The sequence below is a fragment of the Calypte anna genome, chromosome 19 (assembly GCF_003957555.1).
Source record: "Calypte anna isolate BGI_N300 chromosome 19, bCalAnn1_v1.p, whole genome shotgun sequence".
In the NCBI taxonomy this organism is placed as follows: Eukaryota; Metazoa; Chordata; class Aves; order Apodiformes; family Trochilidae; genus Calypte; species Calypte anna.
In genome coordinates, this window is record NC_044264.1 from 10,169,672 (window position 1) to 10,196,910 (window position 27,239).

The 27,239-nt window shown below is 45.3% G+C and overlaps 1 protein-coding gene across 19 annotated transcripts in view; it reads right to left on the reverse strand.

The window, feature by feature from the left end:
• MSI2 (musashi RNA binding protein 2) overlaps window positions 1-27,239 on the reverse strand; it is a 195,560-nt gene that overhangs the window by 120,947 nt on the left and 47,374 nt on the right. For all 19 annotated transcript variants that reach the window (XM_030462366.1, XM_030462365.1, XM_030462362.1 and 16 more), the window contains exon 6: window positions 5,460-5,552. In XM_030462366.1, the coding sequence (XP_030318226.1) occupies window positions 5,460-5,552 (93 nt within the window). The remainder of the gene's footprint in view (window positions 1-5,459; window positions 5,553-27,239) is intronic.

Sequence of the window (27,239 nt, forward strand, 5' to 3'; positions counted from 1 at the left end):
CAGAACCACTCAGGAAGGGAACAGTGCAGTTAGCAGCAGTTTTAAAAAAGGCTAAAACATTCTCTGTTTTACTGCACATTACACATGTTTTGGGAACTGAGTCTGTTACTGTCTAAGATGTAAATAAGTGTCCAAACCTGTCCCTTTATTTCATAAAATGTAACCAATTCATAAATACCAATTCTGGAAATAACAGCACTGGAAAGTGTGACAGGCCATCAACTTGTCAAACCAAAAAATTACTTTTCTGCAAGGCAAATACTTTAAGAATAGACCATCCGTGTACCCTATTGACCATTAAATCTACATATCAATGTACAACAGATGTAACAATACAATTCAAACTGTATGCCAAGTCTAAATTAACTGAGCTTTCACTTTCAGACAAGCAAAATTCCTTACAACTCCTGATTCTGGCCTTAGCCCCAGCTCCTCGAAGACTTCCAGCCCCCAAAAAAGAACCCATGGAAGAGAAAGCCACCTTTTCTCATGCTAACGACTCTATTATAATAACATCTTCAGAGGCCATACTCAAGGTCTCAGGGAAAAGTAAACCACTGGAGTGCTTAGTACTGCCTGGGCACATTAACTCATTCACACCCAGACAGCCTTGCCAAATGAGGAGTTTTCTCCCCCATTTTCTTCATTTATATTCTTGCAGCTGTTAGGAAAGCACAAAGGAAGCAAGTTCCTGATGAAGCTGAAATCCTGGGTGTGGATCACCCCTCTTCCCTCTGCCCCCACCCTGCACAGCTGGGCAGAGAGAGCAGAGGGACTTTTTGCCTATCACTCACCAAAGATTATTTTTTCAAAGGTTCAACTGGTCATTTATTTGCATTGCTATCTGTGTTCCAACACGTGACATGGTACCACCAGAGAAGGAAATCCTTCTCCTCGTGTTTTGCTGTCCCTCTGAGCTGTAGTTTCCATACAAGACAGCAGCAGGGCTCTGCCCATGGGTGTCTGCAGCACTGAGCACCAGAGGTTACCCCCCCCTCACCTGGACACAAAGTCAGGGCTGCAGAAGGAGCAGATGGGAAAATCAGAGTCTTTCAAAAGCTCACCAGTTGCACAGAAAAACAACAAAACAAAAAACAACATCAGAAGCTAGATATTATTATTCCCTCGGTCTGTTTTGCATCTCACAGGAAATAACAAGTGAGTGTACAAAACGTTTCGGATACAGAGAGGTAATTCAGAAATCCTGTCTTGTTTCACAATATCCCAATCTTAAAAGCCATTCTCCTGGAAACAGCCTATTCCAAGCAAAGTTGAAACATGCCTGCGATTTGTCTGAGAGACCTTGTGGCAAGCCAGAACAGAAAGCAAAATTAATGCGTACTGCTCTGTTCCAATTTTATCTGAAAATTTAAAATAAAAAGCAAATGCCACAGCCTCCCTCCCCAAAAGTCATTTGAGGATCGCCGTGGAAGAAAAAACAGATCCAATGCTCCCACATCAAGATTTTTAAAACAGCTGGAGCTGCAACATCAATCTCCTTTTCTAGCAGCTTGCAGTTAACAGTATGTAAAAGTATGGCTTACCCACAAAACTATTTCATGCATCTGCTTTAAAAATCACCTTTTCTACAGAAGTAGAAATTTAAATATATTTATCTCCTACACAAGAATGTTGGGAGTTTTGTTTTGGGTTTTTTTGAGAAGAGCCATAGAAGGCTGATCTAACAGCTCAGACAACTGGAAGATACCATCCCCATAACTGTTCCCATCGTGCTGGTAACAGGGGCTGGAGGGACACAGGAGCCTTTTCATTCAGAGGACTGTTCCCACCAAGACTGATTAAAGTATTTTCAGTAAGAAGATTTTTTACTGGGAATTCTGTTTTAATACTCGGGTGCCAAAGTGTACCTGGAGCCCAGCTCCACACTACCCTATCCATCCATGGCCACACGTGACCCTTTTGGGTCCCTGAGCCCGTGGGGCAGCCCCTCACAAAGTGGCCCAGGAGGTGGGGCAGGGAAAGGGTTAAAATCCCATGTCAAACAGCACGTCCTGGCTCCAGACCAGAAGGGACATGGGAACCAGGGCAGCTGAGTTATAAAGGCCTTATTGTAGCAGCCCACTGGATTGGAAATGACTTGTAGGCCTAATGAAACAAAACTTTGGCAGTAAAACAGAATGAAAGGAATGAGACAATAAAAGAGAGGAACAAAGGGAGCAGAGTTGTTTCAGCTTAGGAAAATAAGCTCACTTTGTTGTTGGGAAAAGCCAAAGCCGATTAGGATAAACCAATGACTAGGCATAAGTCTTCCAAACTAATTACACAGTTTGCCATGTGAAGTATAATTGCAAGTCGCAAAATAAGGACCAGGCTGCGTTCACAGGAGCTCTACAAAGGGAGCAGCACCAGTAAAAACCCAGCCCTGCCTCCTCCCTTCCCATCAGCTGCCTGCAAGGTTCAGAACATGCCCGTCCTGAGAGAAGCCCAGTTCCTGAGCATCGGGGCCATTCTGCTGGTCACAGTGCTCCAGCTGAGCCCTTAACAAGTTATTGCTTATTTTCTCTTTTTAAATGACACCAGAAGTCTGAAATGCTCCCACCTGTCCTTCTCCCAGTGCCCACTGTTCCCTTTACACTCCCAGAAAGCCATAAAAACCAGACAGACCCACAGCCCCAGCCCTGCGGGGGATTCAGGGCACTCATAACATCTCCAGAGGGGAGGGACACAGGGGGAAGCACAGCCCCATTGTGTTTCTTCTTGGGTCTCTTCACTTTTCATACTTTTTTTGTTTAAAACTTGGTCTTAACTGCCTGCTTCTCACAGGTCTGCACATGTGGATGGGCTGGCACTGCCACTGAAGTCACCTGGTTTGCAAGAATGTTTGAAACATCTTTGACTGAAATAACAGAGGATCACAGAGACAACTACACCAGACTATTGGGATTAGGTACTAAGACAAGGGTTTGGGGTTTTGTTTTTTTCATCTGACTGTAAATGGTTATGGCTTAGTTTGGAGGCATTTTCACTGGTAAAGTGAGGAAAGACAGCTTATTAAAGCAGCTTTCTTTTTCTCAGAGAAAAAGGTTCCAGCATTTACTTTTCAAAAAGCTGCAGTATCAAATTCAGCACTTTTGGCCCTTTCCTGCCAACTGGAGCTGAAGGAGCAAGCCCGCCCAGCCCCAGAGCCCATGGCTGCTCAACCACCTCGGGTATTTTGAGTGCTACCTCCAGTTACCAAAACAACCTCCCCTGATCACAAAGCTCTTCCCCACAGCAAGTACAAACAGGATTTCAAGAATCACAGCAGTAGGTAAGCAATTTTTTCCACACCAATAAATAAGCTTAGCATTTCAAAGAGCAAGTCACCTGAGATGCTCTTATCAAATACGGGCGGCTGCTCTACACCTGAATTATGTCATGCAATTCTCCTGATATTAAGGAAGGGCTGAGCAGAGACAACCCCTGCCCATGGCTGGTGATGCAGTGTTTGCACTGGGAGGGCTTGGCTGGCACGTCAGGTTTGTGTGCTGAGCAGTCACTGCCAGCCCTGGCCACCAGGAGCCTGCAACCTGAGCAAGCAAGTGAAGAACAGGGGGGGACATGGAGTGGACTAGGAGAAGGAAACAGCTCCTACAAAGTCCCACAGGGCCAATCCTGGGTCTTTTAAACTAGCTGGACCCATTTCCCAAAGTCATTAACCAGCTCTGCACCAGCTCACAACCAGAGGCTCAGGTACAGTCACCACAAAGCACCCCACAAAGCAGAGTTTCAGCTGAGGAACACCCAGGTGCAGTGCAGGGAACCTGAACACCAGTGGGGCCAAGTCACAGTGACACAGCCAAGAAGCCTCTCCTCCAGAACACCTCCTCCTCACCACATACAACAGGGAAGTATGAAACAGGGAAGCAACTGGAAAAGGTCACTGGGGCCAAACCCAGTAAGCCTGAGTCCCAGAGGAGCTGAGCTCCAACAACTGGAGCACACAGCTCAGCAGGACATCCCCAGCTCCAGTGCCAGAGGAACAGGTCCCAGCCCTGACTGCAACTTGTGCAACCACTTTCAGGTCCTCAGTTTTTCCAGTCTTCAAATTAAGACACTTGAAAAAAATACCTGATTTTCTAAAGGTGTTGCCTTTGGAAAGGCAGATCTCTTTGAGGCTATCTCAGGAAAGGCAGAGCCCAAAAGCAGAAAGGAAGTGTCCCAAATCACTTGTCACTGCTGGGGGAAACCACAGCCTGCTTGTCTGCATTCTCAGGGACTGTAAAACTGCAAGCATGAAACTACCAGATGGTGAAATTAAAAAGACTGTATTAAGACAGCATCCAGACGATATGCAAAGCACTTATACTGAAACTATTATTAACTTCAAAAATACAGGTTAGAGGAGCTCTGCAATTAGAAGTAACTACAGTAGAAACATCCAAAAGCTCATGTAATCCCTTAATAAAAGGCTCAGCAGGCTGTAAACATCCTGCCGGAATCGAAGATTATTATTGAAAATCAAATGAATGGTTTGCAAAACAACTATCAATCCAGCAGAGGAACAGTTTATAAACTCCCCTCCTCAGCCCTCAACAAAATACTGCCTGGCCAAGGCTTTTCGGGGCAGATAAAAGAAACATATATACAAAACCAGGAGCTGCTTTGCTTCAGCATACCCTGCTGGGTCCCCGTGTAAGCATGCAACTAAACCATCACTTGATGGACTCCAGAGGAGAGGATTGGAGCTGTCTGGAGCCCCCAGGCAGTGGGGCTGACAGGAATGTCTCCATGGAAGGTGGCACCAGGAACTTCTTTCCAAGCAGGCAGCTCTGCAAGCTCTACACCTGGCCACACATCCAGATGCACTGGGGATCCAGAGAGCTCTGGGGAAGTTGGTGGCACTAAGCTCATGCTAGGCAGAGCTTGGATGGTGAGGACTGAGCTGCTCCATCACTGTAAAGACTATTCTGGCAAGGTTCAGGTTTCCTTACTCACAAACTTTCTCTTCTTTAAAAATGCCAGGATTCTACAGGTATTCCCACAGGATCTTGCATAAGGATATTTTAATAAGAAATTAAATGCATATTCTAGTGACTTCCATTTTATTCTTGCTGTTCACGTGGTTCTTTCAGGTATTTTCACAACTTAATGAGCTCCCAGATCAGTCTATCTGCTCCTTTTGCCACTGGAAACAGGGGTAAACAGAAGGCTGATTTTATGGAACAGACAACTGTGTAATCCTTCAGCTAAGGTCAGGTTCCTCCTGAACATGCACAAATTCACCTCCCAATGATTCTGTTTTTAATGAAGGTTAACAGTGCTGGCAATGATGTACACATGCAACAAACAGAAAAGGAATTCCAGAGGCTTTGAGACATTACACTGGAAGGGAAAAAAGGTGACCCTCTTTTGACCTCAGGCCTCATCACATTTCTGTTTTTCAAAACACAGTTTTAAAAAGAAAGGGAAAAAAAAAGAATTCAAAAGATGTAGTGCTCACTTGGGCAGGAACTTACCTTGCCAAACTGTTCAAAGTATTGCTTTACGTCTTCCACTACTGTGTTAGCCGATAATCCACCTACAAATATTTTCTTTGTTCTTGTGACCATCTGTAAGAAATTACAAAACAAGCACATGGTTTAACCAGATTACTCCAAACAAGATGTGGAAAAAAAAAAAAATAAATATTCTTCAGATGCCATCTCTAACCCAGTTAATGAGAGTATTTCTTTACAAAAGCAATTCCAATTCTATTTGATTAGATACTTTTTTTTTCTTTGTCTTGTTTGGGTTTCATTTGAGAAATGGCTGAGTAAAGGCACTCAATAACAACCCTAGCCCCCGGTTATTTTTTTTTAATAAATCGGTTTTATTGTGCTTCTCAATGCAAATATAAGTGAAAAAGGAGTCCAAGTGTCCTATTCTTGGAGCTACTGTCTCAAAAAGACATAGCTCCCATCCCCACTGCAATTCAAATGAACCAGGAGAGATACTTCCCTCAGCTGGCCCCTAACCATGCTTTACAGAGCTTCACTTTAGTTTGTTTTGTTTTTTTTTTAAAGTTAGGAAGAAAAGATAGAAAAAAACCCAACAGTGTAAAAATTCAATTATTTTTTCCTGGCTGCAATCTAGGGCTCTGAAATTGAAGCCCAAGCATATATTTTTCTGTAGAAAATTGTCATTTACAAATAAAGAATTGGCTAAAGCCGACTTGTAACTAAAGGATTTTGCAGGGCTGTCAAGAGCCCTCCGCCTGCCAGCATCTGATTTAAGATCAGGCCAAGCTTCTGTTGTCATACAAAAGAGAGTGGAAAGCAATTATTCTAAAGCAATATTTGAAATTATCATCATTTTTATATTGGACCAAAAAGAAAGAAACAGAGAGCTACTTCTTTTAGAAGCAAGATTGAAGGTTAAAGGAAAAAAAAACCCCACAGACCTACTTTGTTTCAATAGCTTCAGTCAAAGAAAATATCAGTAATGACAAGCAAATTCACAACATTTTAATGCCTAGAGATGTGTTGTGAGCTGGGAAACGGTTTCAGAAATCAGCTCTTTGGTACAAAAGTGAAGCACAGAATTAAGTCTGCTTTTACAATCTACGTTTTCCCAAAGAGATGGTTCAGTGGCTTTGTTACCTGCACTCCCCTCAGCCAAAGAGCAATGTGCAACCTCCACAATTAATTCCTCCTCTCCTGGCATTCCCAACAGGAGGTTTCATTGCCTTCCTTCCACCCAAGCCAGGAGGTACCACGGTGCCCCCAGCATCCTGGGGGATGTGGTCCTGCAGCAGGCACAGAGGTGACCAAACCAACCCCATCACCATGGTGCCACCACAGGCTCCTGCCATGGGGGCCATGCCAGCACCACACTTGGCTCCCATTTAGCCCAGGGCACCCAGGAGAGCCCCAGCAGAGCAGAAAAGCTCCAGTTTATGCTGGCAGCACCCATTCCCTTCTCAAACACTAACAGCAGGCAAGCTGCTGGGTGCAGTCGACTTGTCTGTGCTGGTACAGTCTCACCAATTTTCTAATATTAGAGAACTGCAGTGGGACTTGGACCAACTGGAAAACAAAGCCTCCAGCTCCTGCTCTAACCTGCAAATCCTCCCTCAGCAGCCAAGCAGATGAGATAAGAGGCAAGGCAGTCCTGCTCTGTGGTCCTTTGCACCAGCCCCACAGCCCTCAGGCTCAGAGCACCCACCCTTAGCCCAACAGTTCGGAAACGTGTTAACCAAACATGATGGAGCACTCAAGAGACAGAAAAATTATTAAAAAAAAAAAAAAAAAAGCATTCACTAATTCAGGGAGTTCACTAGCAGGGACACCTTCTGTGCAAAGCAGCCACCAAATCACCAGTAAAATAACCTTAACATGTGTGAAACTGCTTGGATCAGGTACATGAGTTCTGAGAAAACTCATGTGAACCAGGAAGTTACAAAACCTCTCAAGTAATGGCTGTGAGAACACACCAGGAGACTGCCTGATGTCTCACCAGGTACCAGAGCTGCAGCCAGACAGGCACTGATGGGCTCCTCACTGCTGTGCGACCCTCCAGCATCACCTCCCCACAGCCCTGCTTCTTGCAGGGAGGAGAAATAAAGGGTGCTGGGTGTAGGGCTGGTTACCTGTGAGTACTTCAGGTCCCACACCACACAGCACTGCCCCTGCCAAGAGTCATTCCAGGGCACAATCTCTTGACTGGCTCAGCTCTTGAAAAAGACACTGCCTTTGTTCTGGAACTGAGCAACCACTTCAGGTGGTGCAGAAGCAGGACCAAACCACCCTGCTTTAGCAACACAAGCCTTCTCCTCTTCTTACAACCTTAACCTAGCCTCTAGTTCAGTGTCCATTAATATCCTTGCACACACAAGAACTAACCCTCCTCTTAGGCACATCTTATTATCATGACAATTAAAAGGGGAAAAGGGCTTTTTAAGCTAAAGGGCTTTTTAAGCTTTTTTTAAGCTCAGTATTTCAAGATCTCAAGCAACAAACACCTACTACTCTCTTCAGACAGCCATGACCCAGCCAGTTTAACACAGGAGTTCCAGACTTCTTCAGGGTAGTGCCTTCAAGTGTCACTTCCCTACTGCTCTTTGCACACCTTTTTTTGGCTATTCCCCCCCCAATTTTAGTGAAGAGCCCCTGGCTCAGGAGGCACAAATGATGGGGTAGGGATGGGCAGCTGGCACAGTGAGCAGACCCAGCACATGGTGGGCACATCTGCAAAGTGAAACACAAGTGCTTTGAAACGGAGTTATCCAAAGGTGCAGAGTCAAATCCTGCGTGCCATCACATCCCTGATGGAAGCAGCACTACCTTCCAAAGGAGCAGCCACTCTCCAAAAGCAAGGGGCAGAGATGGGATGAGGCTGAGAACTCCCTGGAAGATCCTGCCTGGATCAGCTCTGCTGCACACCTGCCTGGAACTCACCAAGGCTTTGCACCAAATTCTCCACACAGTGGAAGGGAACGAGGGTGCTAATGGCAAATCTGCATCACAAATAGCTGAAATTAGCATTAATTTCAGATTAAACTAATTATCCATATATAACTGTTCTGCAGAGCACTTTCCTCCTTCTTGTGTGATAGCACATGTGCGTGGGCACACGGGTATTCCAGCTTCCTCATCTGACCTGCAGTTTGACATTTCATCATTTCTAATGCATCCACCTTCTAAATAGGTTTGTAATGGAAAAATCATCTTAGGTATATATGCTGAACTGCATTTTATACTCCATTGTGTTGTACATGCAAAGTACAGCATCACCTCTAATTAAAAACAACAATAACTCATGTAATAGGGGAAGTGATCTTGTTAACTAAATTGCTAGGCTTTCTTTGGCAGAGCATAAACCATAAGCAAGAATTCTCCAGGTTGTGTTTTTCTTTTGCCTCTGGGATCGTCACAGCAAGTTCCAAAAAGCTATTAGATAACAAACAAACATTATGCAAAGCCCACGATGAAAATCTTGGAAATTGCCAACCTTTCTCCGTCCCCTCAACCTGAGCATGCCCCAGGAACCACTTCCTTCCCCAGCCCTACTATAAAGCTGACAAACCATGGCCAGGTTTTGCTGAGCAGTGTGTACCATCACCTGGCAAATATTCACCTCTCAAGCTCTTCAACAGCAAGAGGAACTCAATCCTCTGCAAAGGAGCAGGGGTTTGTGTGCCACATACAACATACTTAACCGTTCAAAATAGGATTTCTGCAAGACTTAAACACTGCAAATACCTTGTGCCTGACCCCTGAGTAAGCTCATGTCATCCTGTGAGAACCAACTCAAGCTATAGCAAGGTATGCAGGAATGAAAGAGCTCTTTGATCCAAACAAGCAGTGCAGATTCCCGGTGGGATAAATCAGCTCCCTTGATTTCTGTGGAAAATACAAATGGATTCTCCCAATCCAGTCCTCAGTGAAACTGTCAACTTAGTCCCTGCTGCATTCCTAGTTTTTGGCTGTCCTTGGTTTTGCTGTTAACTTTGGGAGGGTCAGGTCTTGGCTGGTGTTTTGGGTTTTTTTTTCCCTCCCTCAATGACCATGGTATCAGCAGGAGGCAGAACACACAAAGTGATTTTTATATGACAGATTGAATTGGCAGCAATTGCCAAAACCATCCTTGGGAGTTTCACAAGCAAATCTGTCCCAGGTCCAGCAAGAGCCTTTCCTGGTCATCTTCTGGCCAAGACCAAATTTAAATTTCTTATTCGTCCCTAGGGGAGAAGCAGCACCTTATTCATGGGCAGGAGCATCCCACAGCCTCCCTGGAGCACCCTGCAACCCCCTGGCTCTCTAGGGCACAGCAAGGCCCTTCCATGCCCACCACAAAGAGCTCCCTTCATGGGAGATCCAACCTCTTGAAAATTAGCCCCAGCTGTGAGAGCGTTTTTTTTTTTTTTTTTTTTAAGCAAACTCCGGTTTCAAGCTTTGTATCAAAAGATACAGTAAAATTCACCAGAGCCAGACTTCACACCCTCCGGAAAACAGGAATAGATCATAGCCTCACAGCCTGGCTCTAACCAGTTATATGACATCCCTCTGGGCTGCTCCTTCCACTCTGCTCTAGTTAACTCTTTTATGGGTTACAGAGCAGAGAGAACATGTATTTAAATCCCCCTGGCTGGTTTAGCTCCCCATGCCCGGGGAGGTAAGGAAGTGACTGTGTACTCACCGAGTGCTGACACACTGCCCACTGTGCCTGCCTGAGCACTGTTCAGCACTGCTTAAAAACTGCATCAATACCTTTAAATAAAGATAATTATTTTTAAAGGAATACATCTCAGGACCACAAATGGAGATGAGTGCCCAACGTCGCTATGTCTAGGGGAGGGATTTTCACAGTGCCAATGTAATGTAAGGACAAAGGTCCCAGTGGGAAGCAATTAAGACTCTGGCCCTACATCTACAGGCTACTGGCAAAACATAACCTAGTACAGAGAGAGAGGAGATGGCATTCTGCCCAGAGACCTCACATTCAAAGACATGGCAGCAATATTTGATGGGAACAGAGCATTAACTGTCCGTTACGGTGTTCATCAATTCCTCAATTTGAATTGTACTGTTGTCCAGAATCAAACCCCATGTGCCATACCCAAAATACAACCAGAAAACGTGTGCCCTCCAAAAGGACATCCAATTGAGAAAGAATGTATTTACAAGGGCATGTTCAAGGTCACTAGCACAGTGGACTACAGCGTCAAATCAAAGTAATCAGCTTCCCAAAAACATACCCAAGTCCTTATTATTTACCCTGGAACAACACAAGGTGAAGGCATCCAGCTGTCCCTGCTTTCCCAAACCCAGAAGGGATTCACACAAGGCAGACACTGCACGGAAGGTGGATACAGCAGCCAGCAGCATTTTCTGCTTCCAAAGAGCAGGGGGCACCCCTGTACACTGCTGCTGCAGATCTGCTGACAGCTAGAGGTTTGTGGGGGGTGCCCATGATGAAAAGCTCCTGAAGGGGAGAGCTGACCACAAAGGCCAAGACCTTCAAAATCCATGTGCCTGGAGCTAGACACCAAATCCACACTGAGCATTCCAGTGCACACATCTTCCCAGGTCCTGCAGCTCCCACTGCCTCCTAACCTTCATCCAAACATCCCCACATGATTTTTGCTGAGTTACATCACTTAAAACTCTATAAATCTGTGAGAGCAAAGGCACCAGGCAACACGAGGCCCCTGTGATTGTTGCTGAACCTCCACAGAGCTGCAGCCACTGCCCGAGGCCTCGCCAGCTCCCAGGGCAGAGCTTCCCAACCCCAAGCCAAACAGTTCCAAACAGGTCCTGGAAGCTCAAGCAGAATCATGTTAGACCCAGGCATGTTAGACCTGGCCTACCAGCCAGGTGGGCTGCCCAAGCCCGTGAAGTCACAGTCACACCACAGCTGCCAGGCAGGAGCCAAAACACAGCCCTTGCCCTGAGCTCTACCACCACAGGTAGAGGTAGAGAAACCACACAGGGCAAGGCTTCAGCCTCTCTGTCGGGGATGTGCTCTCATCCTACAGGCAAAAAATAATCACTTTTCCTTCTCTGGCTGCTCCAGACTCACCTCTGAGGCCAGGGGAGCAGGCAGAGGCCTCCAGAGGGTGCAGCCAGCTGTACCTGTAGCCGGCAGGCACTGGCCCTGCCAACACGCCCAGGCACTGCAGCTCTCATGGCACTGCCAGTGAGGCTCCCTGCAAGCAATCACTGACACAGAGAAGGAACAATCATCACTGGAAGTTTAACGTGGTGTTTAACAAAAAAACCCCAATAGCACAACTCCATTTGGAGACTAAGAAACACACATGTTCTGTAAGAGTTAATAAATCTTCCTGCTCCAAACACTGAGGTCACTCAGAAAAAAGTTTACTGCCTCTGCAGTGCAGAAAGACAATTTGAATACTTCTGAGTTACTATCAACTAATTTTTCACAATAACCCTGTCAAATCAGTGATGAGAGCTCCCTGTTAGGATTCTAGATAATGCTCTGCTAAAACAAGAGAAACTCACAGGAAGGGAAAAGAAATGTGTAAAGCAATTTACCTCCCTCCCAACATACTCTAGATGATTTCTCTGAAAAGAACAAATGGAAAACTTTAACCCTTAGGCTTGATTAATTTCATCTACATAATATAGATGCACACAGCAATCAGTTACTGATGAGCAAGTTTTACTTCATCTGCTGAGTCAAGCTAATGTCTATGCAACACACTGCTTGGCTTTTTCACAAGGGTGATCTTTTCCTCTGATGCGAGACCACTGAAATCTTGCAAAATGTCCAGATTTTCCTATTACTGCTGTTGAAATACTTTCACAATTTTATGAAATGCCACATTTCCTTTTATCTTCTTGCCCCCACACACAAATGGGTTGGTGAATGGCAAGAATTACAGTACTTCCACCTTCATCTCACAAAAGAAAGATGTTTCCCTTGCCAGGGAGGGAACCCACCAGCCATTATGAAAGCAACAGAGTTGTCGCTCTAAAGCAGATCAAATAACCCTTGACTAGGAATAAAAGGGCCCCTGAGGAGCAGTATGGAGAGTGAAGAGTGGAAGCAAGACAAGAGAAAACATTCGTACTTTTTCCAAAGGAAGGCAGCACCTCGCAGCTACAAGAGCTGCACTCCCTTGTGTGATGTTTACTCACTTATTGACCACAGGGCAAGTCATTTGAGTCTCCATTGGGCTGATGTATCAAAGGGTCTTGGGAGAAACTCAGCTGGAGTATGCAGGGCTCAGCATTTAAGCATACATTTTAACTTGCAGCATTTGTGGAAGCCTCATTAGGTTGAGTGCATTGCACAATTGAGTGCTATGTGCCTTGATTTCCACAAAAAGAACAAAAATATATCCCCACAGCTCACTGGAGCCTGTGAGGCTTCACTCATTAAATGTCTAACCTGCTGGAAGTCTGATTTGAAGTTGCTGAAATAGTGCAAGACAGTGTTACTGACATTATTGTTATTAAAAGAAGAATAAAAAAATATTATTCCTAGCTAGGGAGGTCATACCAAACCACCAAGCAAGAGATAAATCAGCCAAGATCTCCAAAAAAAGACATTATTTCTCCTTTACTCCAACATCTTAATGTGCATGACTTTTTTTGTGCTGGAAATATAATTCTATAAATCCTCCTCTACAGAAAGCTTTGCTCTCAGAAGGGGAAAAGTAGCAGATAAAATACTACCCATCAAAATGAACTCAAGTCTCTAGTAACATAACTAAATGTGTAATGTTACAGATGTTTTATGGCCAGGTTGTCGGATCCATTTAGATCATTTATACAAACCCAGCAAGAAATATCTCCCTGACGCTGGAAACCACGCTAACAGGTCTGGGACCAATTGTTTATCCACACAAAGAGGCTACCAGGGAACACCAATGGACTGACCAGAACTGGGCAGACTGGTTTCCCTGTGCCACCAGGCTGTGAGCCAGGGACTGCCAGGCTGACCAAGGAGCTTTGAGGCACAGGGCAGGGCCAAGGGTGAGAAGACGTGCAAAGAGGCAGGGCTGGATTCCCCCCAAAACCAACATCAGAAGGACCCAAACATCCAACTCCATACAACCCATGTTGTACAACAGCAGCAGAATCCAAACTGCTCCTTTATCCACAGCACCTTGAACCCCAGAGCTATCTCATTCTGCTCATTAGAGTAAGGAAGCCAACAACCCATGGCCCTTCTACCACCACCAAAGCAAACAGACCTGTGGTTCCTACACCTGTAAGACCTGCCCAAAGCAAGGTGTACAGACACACAGGGCATCCCAACACCCTGCCAGAGCACCCACCAACACTAGCCATGGGCTGAGGAGGGTGCTGGGCACAGCTGCCTCTTGCTGAACCCCTCATCCCCCTCCACCACCCACCCGGGTGTGCAGACACCCATCACAACCAGTGACTGCACTGCCTGCCCCCCCAGCTGCAGGCATCTCTGGTGTGGTTTTACTTTCAGAGCCCATTAGTGAGTGGTACCCAACACTGAAAGATTTATTACCCAGAATGATAACTGCCTCATGCTGCTTTGTTTGTTAATTGTAAGTAGGCTTTGCCCTCAGAAGGGTAGGAGCCCAATAAATCAGTTATCTCCAGGAAGAATTTATTTAAAGCTGCTAACATTGTAAACCCAAGTACTTGGCAAGAGATTCTGTGAAAACGGATGTGTTTATACATTGGCTTTTGGATGGCAGCACACACAGCGTGACTCAGCACCCAGGCTTTAACAAGACCATCTCTAAGCAAGACATGGATGAGCTGAGGCAGACTTTAATCCACCAGGCCAACTCCCACATTCGTTTCTAACCTCCTCCATGGGGCTCTGCCAGGACAAACAGAACTGGGCTTGCAGCACCCCAACTCCCAGAGGAGCTCAGGGGACTTGCAGCAGCAGGAGGGAACTGAGCCCAGCCCAACTCGAGGCACGTGTCACTAAGCTGGGGCTCATCCTCAGCCCTCCAGCTGCTGCCAACCTCTCTGCTACTCACCAGCTTGCAGTCAGGGTACAACTGATCCTCAGGATGGCACCAGGATCACAGCCCCTGCCCAAAGTGAGGATGTGGGGGTAAGAAATACATTGCATGGGAGGAGAGGCTCAGGACAGGAAGCAGCAACCCACACCAGACCTCACAAAGACCCTCTGCTCCCTCCTGGCTGAGTGTGCAAATGATCTGGACATCTCCCTGGGCACCAGCTCCAGCTCTGAGCATGCCTGACCCCAGGGTCACACTTCAGAGACACACTCACCCATTCTCCAACAAGGTCAGCAAGAATGAACTCCCTGCACATCATGACATCAAAACCATGGGTATTTCTGCACTGTGCCTCTCTCTGTTCTCAGACGAGGCTCCCCTTGTTCCAGCACTCACAAAATTTGGCACAGAGAGTGGATTAAAAGAGAACTGTTGTCATGTTGACAGTCCTGCCATTTCTTTTTCTCCCTAGGGCTGCAAGACCTGCAGAGCTCAAAGAAATCACTGAATTGTGGCATTTCAGTCACTAGCTCAGCCTCCTACCTGCTGATGGATAAGAAGAGGGGCTGCAGGCTTCTCCCTTCCCCTGGCTCCCAGAGCAATGCCTGCTCCCATGAGGGGACTCACCCAATACCACCAGGGCTCTAATAAAAATGGTACCACTGCAAATAAGCATTTGGCTGCAGATACACTCCTCCTGCCTCCTCTCCTGCCTGCTGCTGGGAAGCTATCAAGAGCTGCACCCCCAGCCACATGAAGGTGGCACTAAGTCAGGACCCACTCCCTCCTGGGCTACAGGAGAACTTACAGCCCTAATGCAGCACCCAGACCTGTATGGCAGCCTGACACCTTTCTTGTTTCTTTTTGATAGTGACTTCCTATCCATTTTTATGAACCATAGTCTGACAGTCTTTCCAACTCCAAAGTTCTGCCCTGAAGGCAAATCCACTGCCAGCTGTAGCAAGGTTTTGATGGATCTTCTCCAGCAGGAAGGGGAGAGGAGGAAGCAAAGGGCTTGCAGGTTTGAAAATTTCAGGTTATATATTCAGCTCAAGTTCAGCAATCCTTCATCCATTGTTAAATCACAGACCACATGCTGAGACTTAAAGACTTATATAGGACTCCAGGGACTAATCGAGGAATGATTTCAGCTTCTAACTGTGCTCTAACCATCCACTTAGGATGCAAAGCACAAGTTTGTGATACTATTGTACACTGCATCAAAATGACTTTTTGATACATTTCTGCAAATAACTAATAAGGAGGGAAAAAAAACCACTCATCACCCTGGCATTTAACATAATTCTTCCCCTCCGTCCCCCATCCCTGTATCCCCATTTGTGACAAACAGCCTGTCTTCAATTAGCTCTACTTTATGCATGCATGAAGCCCACCAAAATATGAAAGAGCTTTTATGCTATGCCAGATTATCTAATGTGCACGTATTTTGCAAAGGAGCACTTTTAAAATACCTAGTCACAGAGAAGGAAGAAAAAAAAAGCCTTCCATTCAGTAAGAGAGAAAGGGGGGAAAAAACCACACAAAAGCTGCAAAAAAAAGAAATTGAATGCATTTTTATATTAAGCAATCAAGTGCTGTCACACACAGAAAACACAAAGCACTGGAAGTTTAAGTGGGCATACACTAAGGGCCTTACCATGGGACACACTTTTTGAGCAGCACAGAAAGCACTCCCTTATCAACCTCGCACAGTAAGAAGCAGGATCTCTGCCTATTTGAAAAAAAAAAACCCTGAGAAATAACTTCTCTTGACAGCCTGACAGCTGACATTCTTAACTGAAAAAGCTATGTGCCAAGAATTATCAGGCCTGGCTTTTCTCTCCTTGATAGATGACAGAGCAAAAAACAACAACGGCCACACACATCTCATAAATCACAACTTTTATTGAATGCCTCGCCACATAATAGCAACAGTCAAACTGAATAAAGACACTTTTCAGTGCTCATCTGTAAAATACTGGGGGAGAATAGAGATCATTTCTAGCACTAACAGCCTATCCCCAGCAGAACAGGTATTAATATCAATGTTGCTGCACTTCTTAAGGAGGTAACTCAAGAGTTTAGAGAAGGTTTTAATCTTTCATTGGGTTTGTTTTGTTTTTAAGAAGCAGAAAAAAACGCAGACAGGAAAAGCAGAAATAAAGTGCATGAGGAAGAGAGGTGGAATGGTCTACAACCAAAAGCTCTGAACAGAGGAAGTTCTGCTGCTGACAGTAATGTCTGTACTGAGAAATAAAACCTGGGTAGAGCCATCCAGAGACACAACCACTTGTTGCAGGGTCTGTCATCACGTGCCTGGGTTCTTCTCTCTGAAGCAGAAGGAATCTGCCTGCAGACTTTCAGGGACATGAACAGAGGGTGTGTGTGTGTGTGTGTGTGTGTGCTAGATCAGGAGACAGCAAAGGTGGCAACTCCAGGCAAGAAAAATTAACATGATCTTCCCAGTCAGTGAACTGAGGGGAGGAAGACTGAAATGACAGTAAAAGGAGTGATACAATGATGATAATGATGAGAAAAAGCTTTTCTACAGTGAAATATCAATAGTATCTTTCAGCTGAACAGTTTAGAGGCACTTGTTGATTTCAAGAAAATCCTAAAAAGGCCTTTTAATCTCTCTCGTAATAGAAACTTTCTAATACAATCTTTCCAGCACATAAACCAAAGCAAGCAGAGGGGCATTTGTTTAATAAATCAATTACCAGAACTTCCCTTCACCCAAGCTAATTAAAATGCCACGTGATCCATACCAATAATAGTAGAGGATCACAGCTGGTGTTTTCAAAGTCAAATAAAAAAATAAAAATACAAGGGGATCTTGGTCCACAACCCTACTGCTACAAGACAAAAATAGACACACCCAGCTCCTGCTGAAACTCAAGTCAGTGCAAGCTCGACACCCAACTCCTCTGAAACTTTAGACTTGAGCATAATTTCAGAGTGCCTCAACCCACTAAACCAGGGTCTGCAGTTCCCATCACCACAAGGAGCCTCCAAGGACCCAGAGCCAGCTTTATGCAAGTGATCTGGGCTCCAGGACTCTCCCAGACTTGTTCTTCTCTTGTACCAGTATTTAAGAGGCTGTGACACACACCAACACATACTTCCTAACAACTGAAACCAAGGCCTTTTATTGCAGCCCCACCACAGCAATCAGGCTGGCAGAGAAGTGCCAAGGTTACTGTGACAGGAGGAGGGAACACAAGGTGAGGTGGCAGTGACAAAGGGGACAGATCCTGCAGCCTGGGTGCTCAGCCTCCCCCATCACGCAGCAGGGATCCCGGGTGCATTAGCAGGGCCATCCAGCCCAGGAAGGAGCACAGTGCTCTGAGGGACACTGGCAACGTGGTAGCTGTGATCCACAGCCCACCAGTGGTCACCAGTAAGGAGAAAGCCCATGGGCAAGCAGGGCAATCACTGCCAGGCAGCACCAGAGCTGCACAAACAGAGCACTCTCTGCTCCCAGGCTGCAAGCACAGGATGTCCCAACACATGATTACAGCTTCTCCCCACCTGACTTGGACAACCTGGTGATAAGCAAATGGTGGACATCTGGCTTCACTCCTCCTGTCTTCATCAGCCTGCAACAGGGGGCACAAAGAGCTGCTTGTCTGCTTTCCTCCTGCACCCCAGCTTCAGTTCATGTGTCCATCCCAAGGCTGCCCGGAGAGCCTTCAACTGGGACACTGAACCAGCTCTGTGTTTTTCAAAGCAGAGGCTCTGACCTCGAATTTTATTAAGTGCAAACCCCCTTCTGTGCCTGTTTCCAATATTATCTTTTTTGAGAAAACAGAGTGAGCATATGTTCCTGGGGCTTTTGCCCACAGGGTGGGTGGGTGTTACAATAAACATCTCTGCAAGATGGCTACCAAATGTGTCCCAGTGTCCAAGGGAAGGGGTTGTTTGCTGGGTCACTTTCTTACAGTCAGGATTAACAGATTTAGGCCACTACCAAGGCTAATGAAACAACTTCCAGGCTAAATTTGAGCCTGAACCTCATCTTCCCTCCATTGGTCCCAAAGTTGCAAACATTCCTGTTCCTCTCCAGGCCGTGGGGCAGCCCCCAGCCCAGGGACCACACTGCACCCCAGCACTTGCTGCCTCCCAACTGCAGAAACAATTCCCACGAGTTATGCTGCCTGCTGGAAGGTCTGCAAAGAGACATTGTGAGAAGTGCTTTTATTTCTTCTTTGGGAAGGAGTGTAAGAAGGCAAAGGGAGGGGGTGGGGATTTTGTTTCCAATATCCATCTGCTCCTGCTGCTGTTCTGCATGTAAAATCACACTTCTCAATTTGTGACATCCTGCCTGGTTGCTGTGGAAATAGCTATGTCGTCACCAGGCCAGTTCCTTCACTTGGGGAAGGAGCAGCAGCAAAGATAATGTTTTTCCTTAAGTGTTGCTCTTAAACAACCAACCAGCAGAGATAAGGGGAAAAATTAAGAGATAAAACAACGACCGGAGCAGATTTGCCTCTAAACCAAATGTTTTCTAAGTTTCCCGAGAAGACATTAACATTCCTTTAATTTCCAGTGGTTTTTTCTTTCTTTCTTTCTTTCTTTCTTCCTTCCATTAAGAACTCCAAACTCCACCATTAATGAAAATTCAAAAATGTCTCTGTTCACTAAGCATGTAGCCATAAACATCAGTGTATATTGTATCATTTCCAATCCTCTTCACGGGAAGGAGACATAGATTTGTCTAAAGTGCTGCATCATTCTTTCTATACAAGGGCCCCATTACCAGACTGGACTCATTTGCAAGTCAAATTACAATGCCACTATTTGAATGCATTTCCAAGCCCCAAAAAACAAGCCAGTAGTTTAGGCTATCCAAAGCTAACTCGATCTGACAGCCGTAGCATTGATGCCTGCCAGTGCTGATTGACTGGTTGGATATATTTAGGCACAGGAGAAGAGAAAGGGGGAAGGGAGCAGCCCAGTTCCTGATTTCAAGTATACTATTAGTAACCAAAAATAACAAGCACTGATTCAGCTCCATCACACAGAATCTGGCTGATGGAGAATTTACTACCACCAGGGCAATGCCAAGACACACACACACACACCACACTCTGGAGAGCAATTAGGGAATCTGTGCCCCAAGTTTACAATGCAGACACTGGAATGGTGATTTCCCTCTTGCATCCATCTTCTAATACAAGCTAATAATACAGAAAACATGAAAGAAGGACAAAAAGTTTCCTTTTTTAGCCAGGGACAAACAAGTACTGGATATCCAGGTGTGTATATACACATATACTGCAGGTATCTATTGTCTGAAGCTCTCTCTCAACTCCCACCTTTGTTCAAAACACTTGTTTGGAGAGGAAAAGTGCCACTAGCAGAGGGAAATGGCCCTCTCCAGCATTAAAGCACAACAAGCAAAGTGTATTTGAAGAGCTTCATTCAATCTTTCCTGCCCCCTTCTCTGAAGTGCTATGCTAAGCCTTGGAAAGGGAACTGTATTTGCACATGGAAATCAAAAACACACAGACAAAATATCCCTGCTGTATCTTCAGTTTAAAAAGGGCGAAAACAGGGCCTGTTTGTTTGTCTGACTAAACTCTACAGACATCCAGAATGTCAGAGGAAGCTTCTGCTTGCAGAACCCCTGGAGATGTGCTCTGGTTTCCCTCACCCCAGCACCAAGCAGTGGGGAGCTCTCTGCAACATCCAGGCGAGGGGACAAACACAAAACCAGCCCAGGACTCCCTAAGATACAAAACATGTGCAAGTGCTGGCAACAGTAAGATGCTGGTCCCTGTCCTTCCAGGCTTGGTCCTCAGGGTTCAACAGTCTCATGCTTCAGAGGGCTTGCAGAGCAGGACACCAAGCTCTGAAGGATTTGCATTTGCTGATAATGAGGTCCAAAAGTGGACAGACAGCTCTGAGGAACAGACAAGGAAGATAAAAAGCTTTTAAAAGCTGAGAGAGATTAGTTGACCACCTGCCCCTGCACACAGGGAGGTCTCCAGGAGCTGAGATCTAAATACCCGAGTTCCCAGTTCATGCCCTACCATCCACCCTACCTCAGCCCTTCTGGAATGGGACAGACAAGGAAAATCTAAAGCAAACCTTCTCCATTTAACATGAAGAGTGTGAATGTGGCAATCCAAAAACCACAGGCCAGCCTGTTCTGTTTTCAGAACAGTGATGCAGTCTTAAAATTTTAAGGTTTTGTTTAAGAAAGAGAACCTGTAAATGTAAGCGGAATCAGGCACCAGAACCTTAATTTATCAATTAGACGCCATCTGTGGATTGTGTTCCTTGAAATAATTGTTGAATTTGACAATGCACTGCTGCTTTACAAAGTTTCTGCCAGCCTTGCTACCATTTAATTAAATTTCTGCACTTAACTTTGATTGCACTGAAAGCACTGCTGGTTTCTGCCGATTGAGTCCCTTAGCCACCTGCTGTGTTAGAACTAACCATGTTTCCACAGTTATATCAAAAATTATGTTTTTTATTTTTAGTCTTTGTCTTTTGGGGTTTTTTTAATCTTCACCAAAAGGAAAAATAATAATAATAAAACCCCCAATGATTCTAGCATGCTAGAGCTATAATGTCCAATATGTGAAGCAGCAGCACCTTTCATGTCTCCCAACAAAGCCCAACGCTTCCCTTTTTGTTTTCCCCATGAAACAAGTGTCAGGCATGATGGCTTAATGTGCCATGTTTTGCTTAAGCAAAACCAGCTTCCTCTGCCTCCTCATTGTATTTGTATACATCTCTTGTATTTATATCTAGAGATAAAGGCAAACATACTAGCAATTTACATACATAAATATTGCACACACAAATAAAGCTCGAGCTGTCATTCTCTCTTTATCCCACAGCATGGTTTGGGGAGCAGAACTTCAGTAATGTCAAGTTAGCAGAATGAAGAACTCTGGAAGCCAACACATCCCATCCAGGACACCACTTGCTGCTGGGAATAACCTCACCATCAAGAGAAGCCAGGCTGAGCACTGGGGCAGGGGCAAACTCAGGTTCCCCTCCTATCCCTCTGACTGTCAAAATGGGAAAACCATTTGTTTCCCCAGCTCCCGAGGAGTTCATGCCCAATTAATGCATGCTAGGTATTTTTAAATCCATCACTACAAATGGTGTGGAAGTAAAAAATATATTTTACCTACTAATGTTACAAAAATATAAATCTAATTTAATGGTGTAAGGACTTGAAAGCCATCAAGAACAAGTCAGTGTTTATGCAGGGACTAAACTTCAGGGCATTTTTATGGCATGCCAAGAGAGGTCACAGAAATGAACCAAAGCTTGCTTCTGGGCTTTGCTTGGGCCGAGGAGAGCCCGTCATTTAGATATTTCAATTATTTTAATAATCCTTCATAGAAGGTTATGAAATATTTATTAGCAACCTGTGGGGCTGACTAGCATTGCTCCAAGAAAAATACAAATTTAGGTAATTTCCTAAAGCGTGTATTCTACAACTGGAGAGGCTGGCATAACTCTTTCAAGCCAATATAAGGCATGAATAGGTTTTATGATGCATTTTATAGAAAATTACAATTGCATAATTAAGTCTCAGTAGCAACCCTCCAGTTACTACCTCACTTGATTAAGACCACACAGCTAATTTGGTGCTGAGGGAGGCAGCCAGAGCTACCCTCTCCCTGTGCTTGGATCCGACGTGGAGCCATGGCCCAGAGGGATGGAAGGGTGCCCCTGACTCCTCAACCTCTCCTTGCTTTGGAGAGAGGATCCAGTTCATACTGCTAGGGAAGGGAACCACAAGGAATAGGATAAAGTTGTATTCTCTCCTCCACAGGCTGGGCCCCTCGCTATGTATGTATACAAACCTACTGCTCTTTCCAGCTTCACAGACTTCTAACAATCTCAGCAGTGACAAGACCTGTCCTGGGGAAAATCTTGTTTCCATGACCACAATCTGAATTAATTTGTCATTTTAAATAATCTGCTATGCCCAAAGTCAGCATAGACCACAGTATCCCTGTAAGAGCCAAGGACACGAACTAATTCAGGGCCAGGAGTCAGTCCCTTCAACTCACACCTCATCCCGTGTGGCCAGGGGGGCAGAACCACAGCAGGGATTTTTATAGCTCCCAGTAACAAAGCACATGGTTTGCATCAGGCCCAGTGACCAGAGGTTCTTTGTTCTCATGTTTCACCAAGACTTCACAGGGTCAGGCTTTGAGCCTGGGCTGATGCTGAACTCCCTTCTACAGCATTCCCTGTGCCCTCCCAGGTCACCTGCATCCTCCCACTTGCTGCCCAGATCTGGTTCCACAAGCTTTGCTTTAGACAAGAACATGTTTGAACAGACCTACTATAAAACCCCTGAACAGAGCCAGTTTTATTCCATCTGGGCAGATCCCCTCAGCTGTGTTCACACTGTGCCCTGGGCAGTTCACTTCCACTGCCTGAGTGCCAGATCTTGCAGAGGTATTAGGGGTCAATTACATTACAAGGAGGTATTGGAGAAGAAAAGACACTTTTCTTGGGCTTCAGTTCTGCCCTAAATTAACTTTTAATATGGAACAGAATGTCACATTTGCTTCTCCCCATAATCTAAAAATTTCTCCTTATACAGCAGCAATAAGGAGGGCTTTTAAAAATTAAAAAGAGCTGAAAACCACACAAGGGTGTATTTCATGGCTATAAAAAAGCATTTAAAACTTAGAGTTTAAAAAGGTGTTTCAAGTGTTTTGATCAAAGGAGGGCAAAAATGGAAGGAAAATAGGATTTTTTAAATGCCCATTTTCTTTAAAATCAGCTTCATGAGTCAGAGCACACAGAAACCTTCTTGCTGCTATGAGGATTCTGGGTTTCAGTCCAGCCAGCTCTGCATCCCCTTTCTTTGTTGAGACTGACAGGGCAATCATCAGCCCCACTACAACCACTCAGACCCCAGCAAGGCCCTTCCCTACCCACAGCAAACACGACACCGATGCAAAACTAAAGCCCTAAAATGAGCTGGAAACAGCAGCCAGGCTATTCCCCAGCTCTGGAAGGGAAGGCTCACACCCAAAAAGCAACGAGGGAACACTTTCAGGGCTGCCACCAATGCAGCTTTGCTGCAGAAATGGCAAAAAAGTCCTCCAAGTTTAGACAGGACACCCCTGTCTGCCATCTCTTTGCTGGGAAACAGACTGGAATGTATTCATCTCCCCTCTAATCCTGATTTAGTTACAAACCACAGAAGACTAACTAACCAGCAGGACTGCTAGCTGGGAGCAGGGCTGGTTTCAGGCCAGCAGCCCTCTTGGACCCGATGGCCAAGCTCTGCAGCTGGCTGGGGCAGCACTGGCTGCTGTGCAGAGGAGCTGGGGAGATGTCAGGGTTTGCTTCAGGCTCTGCCACCTCAGGACACACCACACTGATACTCAGTGACTGGAGTGTTCATCCTTTCCTCTAGTATTTCCAGTTAGAGCTGCAAAGTTTTTTTTCCTAAGTTTTTGCAAGCACTCAAAGTAAAACCCTTCAGCTCACCATTTTTTGATGATGTCCTCCGAGTGTCTCAGATCTTTACCACCAAACCTCAAACCAAGATTCCAGCTGTAAATCAAGCAGAGCAAGCTCCAATTTACCTCTCACCTTAAACCGACAGGATATTACAACAAAAACATCCTGGTTGGGTTGCCTGAAGGAAGCCAGCAAAGCATCCAGGTTACAATTAGCTGGTACCAGTACATACCTCAAACAGCACAGGCTGCCCCAGGACCTGCCCTCCCTGCAGCCCAGCAAAGTGCAGCTGAGCAGTGCTGAAATGCAAATTACCCAGAGGAGAGTTTGGGAACATGAAGGAAACATAAGGACTTGGTGTCTGGATGCATTCCAACTTGAGCAGTTGCAAACTAAAACAACGCTCAGGAATGCATGTGAAGAAGCTTTTATAAAAAAGAATCTGCTTGCTTTAGTTAAGAGTGGGAATGATATAATTATAAAAGAGGAAGCCAGGATACCCTCAGGCCCCAAATTCTATGCTAACCTTAGAGAAGGGCAGAAGAACAATTGCTGTGATGGCTCCTGGAGCACCACACAGACCAAGTCCAGCAGCCCCTTGGGCCTTCAGCATGGACAGAAACAACCCAAACACCCACTGAGGGTGTGCTGCTAACAGAAAAACTGAGTTGTTCTCTTTGATCATGAAGAAACTCCACCAGAAAACAGCTCTCCCAGCCCATGAATCCCCAGCACCACCCAGATGCTGAGCTGCACTCAGGTAACCCCACCTGTTCCCAGGGAACTGACTCACTGCAGAGCTACCCAGGGCTTCCATGGGTTCCCCAGCCCAGATTTCCTCATCAGGAGCTTGCTACCAAACTACCATGTAGGGATGGAGAAAGAACAGGAGAGACAATGATGAACTCCTGGCTGATTTTGAAAGAACTCAGGTACAACTTGCAGCAGAAAGACTGTCCAAGTAATGGGAACTGAGGAACACTTTGTGCATTAAATACAATGGTAACTGGAATTGCTAACCTGCACTGAAATGGATTTGCAAATGACCACTAAGACACAAAACAGAAAGACAAAGGCCCAGCTGACTGCTAATCTTCACTAAAAAATTACATTTATATGTAAATGTAAACATAGGTACAAATCTACATTAATAAAAAGCTTTTCACAATACAACTGTAAAGCTCCATCATTCTTTTAAAACATTAAATCAGATTCCTTGTTAAAAGAGGGACAGAAGACTGGAGCACATCTAATGCAAACAGTGCAAAGTGACAGCAGCACAGAGAGCATCACTCACTGGAGATTATACAGACATTTTTTTTTCCCTTTATAAATCATTTGCGGCCAAATCAGCTAAAGCACAGATCTAATTAAAGAACCTGGAAACTGATTACTGAACTATGTAACACATCAAGGGGGTTTTCTTCTTTTTTCTTAAAAAAGAAGGAGATCTGGCCTGAAATCTTATCAGCCCCACACATGCCAGAATTAGTCCCTGCCTTTGTGTCAGATGGAAACTCTATCTACAAATCACTAAGCACAACTCATGCTCGAGATGAACAAAATGCAGCTGTCTTCATCTGTTAGATTATATCCTGGGCTTTCCACTATCAGGAGACAAACTGCAGGTGTAGTGCTCTTCAAAAGCCAGGCACTAAGGACTAAAATAGAAATACAAGTGGTTAAACTGAAAGAAGGTAGATGGCTGTTCCACAGGGCAGGTGTGGAGAGGCAGGAGTGAGCTGGGGGCTGTGACCCCCAAGGCTTCTGCCCTGCTGCTCCTGCACTCTTGGCCCCAGCCTGAAGGAAGCACTGAATAAAGTTCTCTTCACATTTGTCGCACCATATCATAAAGGACTTTCCAGCTTTTAGCCTGAACTGCCCAACTTCAAGGACCCTGATGCCCAGGGAGAAACCTCATCTGGAGCTGGTGCAGGCAGCAGGGATGAAGGGGGAGCTGGAGCAAGGCCTGGTCCTGTGGCCAGGGAAGGGGGGTGGCATCACCAACAAGAACTGAAGCAAAAAGCACAGGGATGTTTTTGCTTCAGATGATTAATTACTGAACAATTAATATATCTGCCACAGCCCCACGTGGATCCCCAGGGCTGGAACTGGGAGAGCACTGCTCCCTGCACTCTGCTTCCCCTCTGCCCTGTGCTGCAACCACCCACTGGTGACAGATGGGCTTTAGCAGCAGCCAGCCAGCCCCAGGAGCCAAAGCTCTGCTTCCCCCTGCCACAGCACCAGGGTAAAGAACCCGTTTGCTCCTAATCACAATGAAACACTGAATGGGATTATGGCCCCTCTTTTTGTCAATCAGATCCCTGTGATTCATCTGCTCTGGCCTGGCTGAGCACTGAAGCTGCTGCTGGCCAGGAGGTCAGACATGCTTCACCACCACATATTGCTGTTTTAACACACACTGCTGCTGCTTTGAAATAAAACATTTTATACTTACACCCTAATCACCACTATGGCTTCTGACAGGTTTTAAATACAATAGTATTAACTGCAATTAATTAATTTGAAATTAAGGCAGATACTGAAGCACTTCAGCAAGATCTCCACTGCAATTCACCGTTCATTACTGCACCATTATTTTTTAAGTGTTATCCATAAAGCAAGCTGCCAGTGCATTTGCATATAGGTGACAGAAGCAGGAATATAGAGGGAGAAATCAGCACAAAAAATGAAGCAGAAGGAGGCAGAATTACCACAGCTCACTGCCTGAAGTTTTAAAGTGTGGGGGTGGGCACACACCAAGCCTGGAGCCACCACATGCTCACACCACAGCTCCAGCACCCCCCAGACCCCACATCCCTCACTCTACCTGGCTGAAAGACCCCTCGTTAGCAGACTGAAAAAACAATTTTTTTTTCCCCACCACAGCCATTAAAAACGTCAGCAGATCCAGGAGGTAAGGCAGAATAAAATGTACTAGAGCATTAAAAATGGTGAACAGCAGCATCCCTCTTTGGGCAAAAAAATGTCTTTGGTGCAGTTAACAGCCATTTTCAGAGCATTAATGACCTCAGGTGAAAACAAACTGGTCATTAAAAGCACATTTTGAGGGGATTAGATATCATCAGAACATCCAGGTTACTTAAACTGAAGTAGTTCCATATGGTTAATGTATAATTTCCAATGTATTAATCACTGAACAAATTCTGATGGGTCCTAGATAAAGTGTAGAAAGGGGAGATTCACATGGCTTCCTTGGAGCAATCCTAACTGGAAGTAGTGTTGGCAAAATATCTTCATTTTTCAATTTGCTGGCTAAACTGAAAACAAAACAGAACCAAAGAAACAGGAGGATAAATTTGCCTCTGATTAAACAAACATGTTTTCAGTTTGTTGGCAAAACTTGAAAGGA